Source organism: Solanum lycopersicum, chromosome 7 (assembly GCF_036512215.1).
Source record: "Solanum lycopersicum chromosome 7, SLM_r2.1".
NCBI lineage: Eukaryota > Viridiplantae > Streptophyta > Magnoliopsida > Solanales > Solanaceae > Solanum > Solanum lycopersicum.
Window position 1 is genome coordinate 16,621,777 of NC_090806.1, and position 9,856 is coordinate 16,631,632.

The window sequence follows — 9,856 nt, forward strand, 5'->3', positions numbered from 1 at the left end:
ATCTGAGGACACCACCACTCTGATGTCTTTTATATTCTTTCTTGTTTAGACTTTTATGGGCCGTGACTTAAGACTATTGTGCTCATGATGTCATAGATGATTTTTGAGACATATGTTAGATGTTTAATGAAATTTCTTTCGCATTACATTTTGAAAGAAAAGTTTTAATTTTGTGTACTTCTCATACATATGCAATGAATGATGTTGAAGAGCTTGTAAAAGACCTCCAAGAGGTCAAGTACGCTATCTTAGGAGCTAAGAACTCCCTAACTTCTAGGGTGTACATGCGGGTCATGACAGGTCAAGTTTCCAAGGCTATGAGTTCAGTTTTAGGCGTTTGGGCTAGAAGTTGAGTGTTATGCCTAAAGAGTCGTCCGGGAGGGTAATTCCCTCATTTGACCTCTTTTCGAAAATCCTTTAATTCCATTGAGTGAGTGGATTTGAGCCTTCATATTGTTCCTGGAGGCTACTGTTTCATCTCTATACATTTATAACTTATATCTTCTTTTTTGGGGGTTTGCATGCCCGACAATTGAACTCATGTAAATGTGTTAGATGCTTTGTGGTCTGATTTTGAGATTTGGGCTTGCAATATCTTATATAAATGACTTTTTCTTTTCATAAATCGATATACAATTTGGGCTGGATAATTGTTTTATCATAATGAGTAATGATGAATTTTGGAGTGCACATATTCTATCTTAGTGCTGAAATAATTTGGATATTGTATAAATATTTGGTTCGCTCAACAGATAGTATTGGCGGATATCAATCACGTCTAGTGATATTTTGGGATGTGATTGTCAAATAAGAGGACTCTAACCATATCTCGATCATTATTGCTCTCACGATGTTGTGTATTATCACGTTGAGATGCTTGTGGAGAAGTTTCCTCTCCATTTGTGATTCAAGTCTATAATACAATTTGATTATCAGTTCAATAATATCAATACAATAATACCACAATTATCCTTACCTCCATAGTGGGCGCCAAACTATTAAACCCCAAAAGGTACAATTAAATTTACAGAAAATGGTCATAATGCTCTTAAACTATGTGAAATTAAAGATTTATGCCATAAGTTATAATAGTTTAGTCTAAAAATATGTTTGTTGTGAATAGTTTGGTATAAAAAAAACCCACTAAACTTAATGGGCTAAAAATACCCCTCTTTGGAAATAAACATAATATTTCATTTCTTTTTGGTCACATTCTCATTTTAATAATAACTTTTTTATCACCAAATATTTATCCTACTTCAAATAGAAAAATTTTAAGAAATAAAAATATTTTCTATGTTATTAGAATACTGTTTTTAACATTATCTAAATGAGATGAGATCAACAAAATAAATTACTTCTTACTTATTTACTAGTTAAAGTGATTTCAAAAGAAAGAAACAACATATAATTCTTTATAAGTAATGTTTCTATCAAGAATAAGATTTGTTTAAAAAGAATATAAATAAGGGAAAAGGCTCAAATATGTCATCGAGCTTTTAGAAAAGATTTATTTATGTCATCCAATAAAAATTTGGCTCATCGATGTCATTACCATTCAAGAAAAGACTCATTCATGCCATTATTTTTTAAGAGTGGTTTTGCAAAACCATTGTTAAAATATAATGGCATAAATGAGTCTTTTCTTTAACCGTGATGACATAAATGAGTCAAACTTTTAACTGATGACATAAATGAGTCTTTTCTGAAAGTTCAATGACATATTTAAGCCCTTTCCCTATAAATAATAAATAATAAACAAGATTGTAGGGATGTTTTTAGACCTAACTATTAATTGGTGATATTTTTGTTCAATTTTGCATAGTTCAAGAACATTTTGACCCTTTTCCGTTGAATTTATATGTGTGTAACGTTTGAATGACATGTGGATTGAACCGATTGAAATGGAGAAATACATAAATATTATGTAAATTGTAAATAAGAAATGGATAACAGAAATTGAGTCTATTAAATAGTATTAAACAAATGAAGCATGTGGTTGACCTGAACCCAATGATATTTTTGATGTAAATATCCTTCAACAAGCTTAAAGATAGCTAAAAGCTGGTGAACAAGTAATAAAATTGCTTCTAGAACTGTTTCAATATGGCATTCCAAAGCTTGGCCAGGTACTATTCGTATGAGTGTCAAAAATGAATCCAAACATAAATAACTTGCCTAATTCGTCCAGAAATTTAAGGGTTTGACTCAACATAATTTCAATTGGTTCAATCTCAATCCATTTGAAGAAAATTCTCAATTTTAAGGGAAAAATTCAAATAGTGATTAAAAAAGTTAAGTAGAGTATATTAAATTATTGAAATTAATCGGGTCAAATTGGGAGGGTTAAGACCCAGCCCATATTTTAGCCCAAAGTAAACTTGGGTGAGTCAAGACCCAAGTCGATTTTTTATTCAACCCATTTTAACATTTCCAATTTCAATCCAACTTGCCCGTTTGACACCCCTAATTATTTTAGTATGGATTGAATCATATATCAATCATACCATTAGTTTTTGGAGTAACGTTGTTACCATTGTAACATTCCTTGTGTCATGATTCAATGCGGTGACATGTCTTAACTATTTTTGACCTATAAAGAGTGCAGTAATGAGCTTCTTGTTTAGACGACCCACGCGATTCTTACTTCAACATGAATAATCATTCCACTGTACACAATTCTTATTGAACAAAATGAACTACAGAAAGTTGAGATCAAGCCCAAGACTTTATTGATATAACGAATTCAACTATGTACATATTTTAGTAACATTGTTGATGTGCATTTTCGTTGCTTATTTCCTGAAAAGAATGTTGATAAACCAGCTGATTATACCATTGTACTTCAACTCAGTCTCCAAACCTGCACAACGTATTTTAGTTCAACGATTCGCTATAAGATACTAATTGAAGTGAAATAAAAGTAGTCGTCTACCTGAATTCTTCCATCAGATGTTCCGATGACTAAAGTCTCTTCATTAGTATCAAGAGCCATGCTTACAACTTTGCCATTTATACCAGTTTGTAGTGTGTCCACTCTATTATGTTTCTTTTTACACCAGGCCTCCACAATCCCTCCTTTACCACCTAAATAAATCAGCTCTGAACTGACAGCCATTGTGCGAACGTCTATTGTGGATTGCAATGATCCAACCATGCTGTAACTTGATGTGTTCCATATCTTTTTTTTACCAAACAAGTATAGAATTACAGAATATGTTAATGAGTATATTTCAGATGTTCAATATTTAAGTTGTCATACTTGTGAAGAAGCATGAAGTGTCTAATGCAGACATTAAAACTAATATTGATGAATAACAATCTATGGTATGTTTGACAATACCTTCACAACTGCTCCATCTAAGGAAGTAGCTGCGGAAAATAGTTGTCCATCATGAACTTGTATGGCGTATATGGGACTTGATTTCCCTAATAATTTTCTTGAGCCGCTTTGAATAGAGTTAATTGTTCCAGTTGGCAAATCAATATCCTGAATGCTGTTATCAACACATCCACAATACAGTTTTCCTTTAACAAGAGTCAGGCATTTTGCATACTTTTGTTGATTTAAAAGTTTGGTTGCTCCATTCCATGAATGCACCTGATTTTTGGGATACACGATATAGTTAAAAGAATTGAACAACCTCCAATGATTCACACACCAACTCATTATCAACATTCAGCAAGATTTCTACTACAGAACAAGTCCCAATCAATCAATGTTTATTATTTTCACAAAATGTGAAGTGAGCATTATAAATTTGTACTTAAAGACTCTCAAGAACTGACCTTAATGCCAGCTCCCTGGGGAATAAAGCATGATAAGCTATTTGAGACCAGTAGGTTATTGACATGATCCTTCATTTCATGAACTTCTTCACATTCTATTCCTTCATCCTGGATGGACCACACCTACAAGTGACAGCACAGACAGGTTTAGAAAGATAAACCGTATGTGTTAAATTATGAGTCTAATTAAGAGCTGTATCGCTTACCCTCACAGTTCTATCAAGTGAACCACTGTACAACTTTTCTCCTGATTGTAGAACTACCAGGCTTGTCACAGCTTTGAGATGATCTCGGATTTCTTGGATGAGGTGTAAACTTTTAGCTTTTACTGTCCATACCTTCAAGAATAAAGAAATTCCCCATCAAACGCAACCATACAAGCTTTTGTTCTACAATTTAACTTGTGACACTGAAGTTGACCAAGGTCCTTTTACTATAACAATTTTGATAAACATGTATTCGTGATACACAGGGACAGACTTAGACCACTCTTAACATTTATTACATCTGATATCTTCTTAGACCACTCTTAACATTTATTACATCTGATATCTTCTTTTCCTTTAGCATAGCTGATAGCTTAAAGGTAATGTTTCAAAACATATTTACAAGTGATAAAAGACGGTCATTTCTGGAAATAGCATATAACAACCTTTATAGTTCCATCTGTATGACTGGAAAAAACTTTATTTCTGACGCACACAATTGAAGAGACTTCACCGTTAATGCTGCAATCCTCCAGTGCAATTTCTTTATGAGTACACATATCCTGTACCAGCAAAATTTGGATGATTAGGGTGGATAATATTGTTGATAACTGAATGTGGGAATATGCCACAAACTTACAGCACTAGATTCTCGCTCTTCTGAAAAAAGGTTAAAAACTTCAACAGCCAAGGTGGATGATTTCTTTAGTTCTCTCAAACCTTTAAGTATATCCTTCACATGGATTGTTAGATCATGCAGTCCTTCTGAAATTCACCATATGATAAATGAGAATACATTATGTCTTCGATATAAAATCATGACCAACTAAACCACAGTAGCATGTCAAAAATGCTTGATGTATAGACAAATGATTTCCTTATCAATTTGACTGATTACTACTCATATACACCCGAAAGCCTACATGATAAATGTCATGATATTGGATGTTCCACATACCAGGCTCACTGATAAAGCTCCTCAGTGCAAGCAAGCAAAGTGCTTTATTCTCTGTATCCCTTGAAGATTTGAATATTGATACAAACTGCTTGAGCAAGCTTACTCTTGCTGCTCCTCTAATTCCAGTGTCTGGAAGGATGGTCAGCATGTATACCAGCCAAGTAGCAGAGAGAAAACATGCAGAAAATAGATGTTCTGATTTACTCTTCAAGCCATCTGCTAAAGCTTCAAATAGTAATCCGAATTCATAGCTGACCAGAGAAAATGCCATTTTCCTCTCCCAGTCCTCAGCAGCTAACTCTTCTTCCTATAAAAGTTTTTTTTACAGAATATAAGGGGATTGAAATTAAGTATTTCACATCTGCTAACAAGATTTAGGAATTCTACTGCATCTTTTATAGGAATGAAGCTGACCACTGCTTCTTGACTACTAGACAGATATCCAGTATCATTTTGCGCTGCATTACTATCTGTCCGGTCAAGTCCTGCGCATTTAACTAGAATCTCCCTAATAAGAGGATTACCGGAACAGGAAAACCTTCCCTGGAGCACTAAAAGTGTATCGGCAGCAGCTATTTGAGAGTCAGGATAATCTGAATTTTTGAGACACATAATTAGAACATCTACAGCTTCCTCTCTATAGATGCTCATTTTCCTTGGTTCTGCCTGCAGTTCAAGACAGCTCATGTTATTTGACAAGAGATGCGATTGTTCATGTCCAGATAGATAAAACAAAGAGAACTAGGTTGAGGATGAAATAGATATAAACTAAGACTCGTACAAGCAGATCAAGTTGTAGAAGTAGGCCAGCCACAACAGGACACTGATCAGGGAGAGCTGTCTGTAGGTATATGAGGAGGCTGTGCATTGAGCTATAAGTACCTTCATTCTTAATAATGTGCAACACTTTCTCATTAAATGCCCTTCTGAAGAAATAATACAGTGAGTGAAGACATTTGAACAAGATGAAATTTCATATAGTTAAGAGTTATATACCTGTTTAACTTGACCATTTCAGATAGGAAACGGATAATCTCAAACCTATCTGCATCGTTCGACTCAATGAAGCTCTCTAAGAGGTGTGTCAATTCAGCTTTATCAGCTATTATATTCCTGCATCTTCCATCCTGTTGCATGCATCTCAACAGTATAACCACAGCTGATAGTCGTTCTTCGAATAATTCAGCTTCCAAGCTGCATAAAATAGCCTCAATTACTTTTGCCGAGGTCAACCTCTTGACAATTTTGGAAGCTCTTTCATCCTCTATGTTTTTAAGAGCATGTCCAAGAAGAAGCACTGAAGCTGATTTGGGCTTCATAAACATGCTAACCAAGTCTTCCTCACGACTGATGAGAACTTTTAGAAGAGAGTGCAGCAGTTCCATTTCTGCAAGATTTTCAATAAATGGCATCAATAGATAGATCAGAACAACAGCTTCGAGTAATCCCTTCTGAAAAAGAGCAACAATGCATTCTACATCAGTGTCAACTCTGGTCAGTGTTTGGATGACACTATTATCTCTTGATCCCAGCTCGGAGAGGAGAAATATCGCTGCCATCAAAACATCGGGATCAACAGAATTGGAAAGGATCTCTACAAAACCATTGACAACTGGAGGTTTTGAGAGCATGGTCTGAATATCAACCATCTGACCTTCTCTCCAGAACTGCTCAATTTGCAGCACTGCCATTTCAGACTCTCTTAGAATCTCTGATGTACAGAGGTTGGTTATTGCACGACAAAGCTTACTGATGGTTCCATCTAAAGAACCTAGGCCTCGTAAACTAGTACGTGGAGCTGGTTTCTTCACTGGTTGATTTTCAGGCTCGCACCTATGAAGAGGAGCTGAATTTTGGTCCTTTTCCTGCCAGCTTGCAATGAGGCGCTTGAGCACATAATTTGTTTTCGGTAGTTGAGTCCTATGTAGTTTCTGCCGTGTTATTGGGCAAGTTACATTTCCCCTCTCCAGCCATTCTTGAATAGCCTTTCTTTCATATGTCTGACCACTTTCAAGAGTCACCGGTTCTTCAAGTACGTGTGTAGTTATGGGGCATACAAAATCCTTTGGTGGTGTATTCTTTCCACTGGATTCCATTAAAGTATCTGGATGGCTGATATAGCGTAAAGTCATAAATATTATATCCCAAAAAAAAGTATTATTCTAGCAAGTGCATTATTCATACCAACCAGCTTGATTCTCCGAAAATAGGCTGCTTTTCGTTTAGATATTGCGTGTGCCTTGTGTTGAGCAATGACATTCTTTTGTTCATATCCTAAAAGACACAATGATCACTTTAATAACTAGAACAATCTGTATAGGTGTATCAGTCTTCAGGCTATTCTGATTTATTGTTATTATCAACCGGTTACCTCATTTTCGGCCTTGGATTCATTGGAACAAAGATTGTTGGAATCATCACTTGAACAAGACTCATGTTCCAAATCAAAATTGGATGGCTTTGATTTTATTGATGATCTTTGACTTCTAAGAGCTTTCAGGGAAACTCTCTGAGGATAAAAAGACAGAAACTTGGAAAACTCTTTGCTACTTCTATTCAATTTCATCACTGATTTGTCTCTTTCAACAGAATCAGTCCATATTGGCTGCACCAAGAAGTGTGCAACAATAATCAGCCATAGAAAACAAAGGTAAAAATCAAAGCAGTTAACCATTGTCATAAGATAATGTAAACAACAAAGTGAAGAAAAAAATTAAGGTAAAATTCTGAATAATAGTAAAGCATTACTTTATAGGTCGATTTTTCAATCCATAATCTTGATTTATCATCTCTTCATCTTTGCTAAACTCAAAACAGTCACTCTTTTGTACAATTACAGTTGGCGGATCAATAAACTTGTCTTGACTTTTGGCTAGCAAAACGTCGTTGAAATATGTAGCAAAAACCTTACAGTTCTCATCAAGAATTTCCTCGTACTCGTTCTCCAAATCTTTCAACTGAGAGGCTTGCTCTCTGCTCATAGTTGACAAAGATTTGGTAGGTTCCGAAAGCAATGGCATAATTGTTGACCTTTGGTGATTGTACCAGTGAAGTATAGGAATGAAATGAATGAGAAACAATTGTTCAAAAACAAGAGGTGCAATTTCCACTCTTGCAATGAAAGGATCAGTGTAAAACACATGAAGAAGACTAAGAGCAGCGTCTACGGGCTTATGCAGAAGAGTATAAACGAGAGATAACAAAAAGGAAGAAAATGTGTTTTCAGAGTATTCTAATGAAACAAGGATATTTTCAGCTGCTAGTTTGAGAGAGGAGTAATTGGAAGTAGAAGCTGCATTTTCTATAGTTTCAATTACAACACATTGATCAGCAGATTAATGAAAGAGTGAGAATAGACGGTGACGGACCTCAGAATGCGCAAGGATTTCAGATAAGAACACGCTGGTGTGGCGGAGAATGCTCTCTGTCATTGTGTAACGAAAATGATTGAACAAAAGTTTTTGGTGATGATCAAAATGATAGCTATAGTCTTTTTTGACTTTGTGTGAGTTGGAGAGAAAAATACATGAAAGGTCGGCTATTTTAACTTACTTTGCCAAATGACATATGCTACAATAACTATGTAATCAAAGTCAAGTGAGAAAAACATGTTTTTGCCGTATAGCCGGCACTACGTTTCTATTGAAAGATACTACTACCATATTTTCTTTTCTACACCATATTTTGTGGACTTTCTTGGTTCTATATTTTATTTTATGACTAAGGCATACATAACTACACATTTAAATTATGGCAAAATGATGTATTATTGAGCAAAATTATATGGGGTAGTATGCTCCCTAACTTACATTTTTTTCCCAGATTTCATATAAGATGTGAGATATGTGAGGGCATTCGTCACTTTTCCTAAGTGAATCCCATTTATTTTTAGTCGTTTATATATTGTTGGGTTTGGCAAAATGTGAATGAGAAAAAGAGAAGAGAAGAACTGAAAAATGATTGCAAAGAGCAAATGACAAGTCATTTCTCCCATATCGGTAAAAGAAAGGAAATTTGTTGTCCTTATATTAGGAAACACTTCCTTTACTTCTTAAAGAGATAAGAAGAAGGTGGCCCCTCGCGCCGTCTTCGTTGCTCGACTTTGTCTTTGATTATTGATTGATAATTTTTTTGGACAAATAATCAATTTTTTCGGCTTCGGCTTCGTTGTCGTCGCGTGTAACGGTAACGTTCCCAAAAGTCATTACTCTTTCCGAAAAGTCGTTACTTTCTGCCAAGTCTTTACTCTTCTAAAAAGACACAAGGGTCTGGAAAAAATGGGTCTTAACAGACTTTTCCGAACAGACGCGTCCCTTGCTGAAAAATGGCTATAAATAAGAGATTTTTTTCCAGTTCTCGAACACTGAAATATTTTTCTACTCTCTGCATACATTTTCTCTCATAAACAAATTTGTTGATCAACTGTGTCAGTGTGTGATTTGTTGTTGTTCATCTGTTCGCTGATGTTTTAGAAGTTTGAGGTACCACTACTTTTTTAACAGGATTAATCTATTTTATTTCGGGAGAAATTAATCCGTAACCTCGAATAAAGTGAGGGGATTAAATTTCTCAAGGAGACTCAATAGCTTCTATTGACTCAGATTATTTTATTTTTCTGTCTATTTCTTCATCTTTTTGTTTCTGTTTTGGCTAACCTTAATACAAGTGTTAACAATATTAAGAAATTTAATAAGTTTTTGTATTTGAGGTTTCTGGAGATTAAAACCTTTAGGGTTTTCTACTCTGTTTGAATTTTTAAAATTCATTCGATTAACGATTAAAAGAACATAAAAACTTTATCGTTAAATCAGAAATAATTTGTGTAAAAATTTATTCTTTATTATTAGTATTTTACATACTAAAGTTATCTGTCATATGTGAAAGAAAAAATGACTAATTCAAG

At 34.7% G+C, this 9,856-nt stretch overlaps 1 protein-coding gene across 5 annotated transcripts; it reads right to left on the bottom strand.

Annotated features, from left to right (window-relative positions):
* Positions 1-2,619: 2,619 nt before the first annotated feature.
* On the bottom strand, positions 2,620-8,621 carry LOC101248590 (putative E3 ubiquitin-protein ligase LIN-1). 5 transcript variants are annotated; one of them, XM_010325114.4, is made up of 14 exons: positions 7,702-8,618; positions 7,325-7,558; positions 7,142-7,227; positions 5,950-7,065; positions 5,735-5,879; positions 5,368-5,619; positions 4,954-5,260; positions 4,636-4,760; positions 4,442-4,558; positions 3,996-4,127; positions 3,790-3,912; positions 3,344-3,601; positions 2,936-3,181; positions 2,620-2,863 (listed from the first exon to the last, which is right to left on the bottom strand). In XM_010325114.4, exons 2-14 carry the CDS (start codon positions 7,517-7,519, stop codon positions 2,846-2,848), a joined length of 3,120 nt encoding a protein of 1,039 aa, XP_010323416.1. In that variant the 5' UTR covers positions 7,520-7,558; positions 7,702-8,618; the 3' UTR covers positions 2,620-2,845. The 5 variants fall into 5 exon arrangements, with proteins under 5 accessions (XP_010323416.1, XP_010323417.2, XP_069142852.1 ...); XM_010325115.4 differs by lacking the exon at positions 2,620-2,863 and having other exon boundaries at positions 2,870-3,181; positions 5,735-5,876; positions 7,702-8,621; XM_069286751.1 differs by lacking the exon at positions 2,620-2,863 and having other exon boundaries at positions 2,870-3,181; positions 7,702-8,620.
* Between the last annotated feature and the right edge of the window lie 1,235 nt (positions 8,622-9,856).

Excerpts from the sequence above, each read along its gene's own strand:
- LOC101248590 (XM_069286751.1), bottom strand. The coding sequence starts at position 7,519 with ATGAAATTGAATAGAAGTAGCAAAGAGTTTTCCAAGTTTCTGTCTTTT. Across the intron at positions 5,261-5,367 it reads CTAGTAGTCAAGAAGCAGTG|GAAGAAGAGTTAGCTGCTGA; the intron begins GTCAGCTTCATT and ends AAACTTTTATAG. Across the intron at positions 4,559-4,635 it reads AAGAGCGAGAATCTAGTGCT|GATATGTGTACTCATAAAGA; the intron begins GTAAGTTTGTGG and ends TTGCTGGTACAG.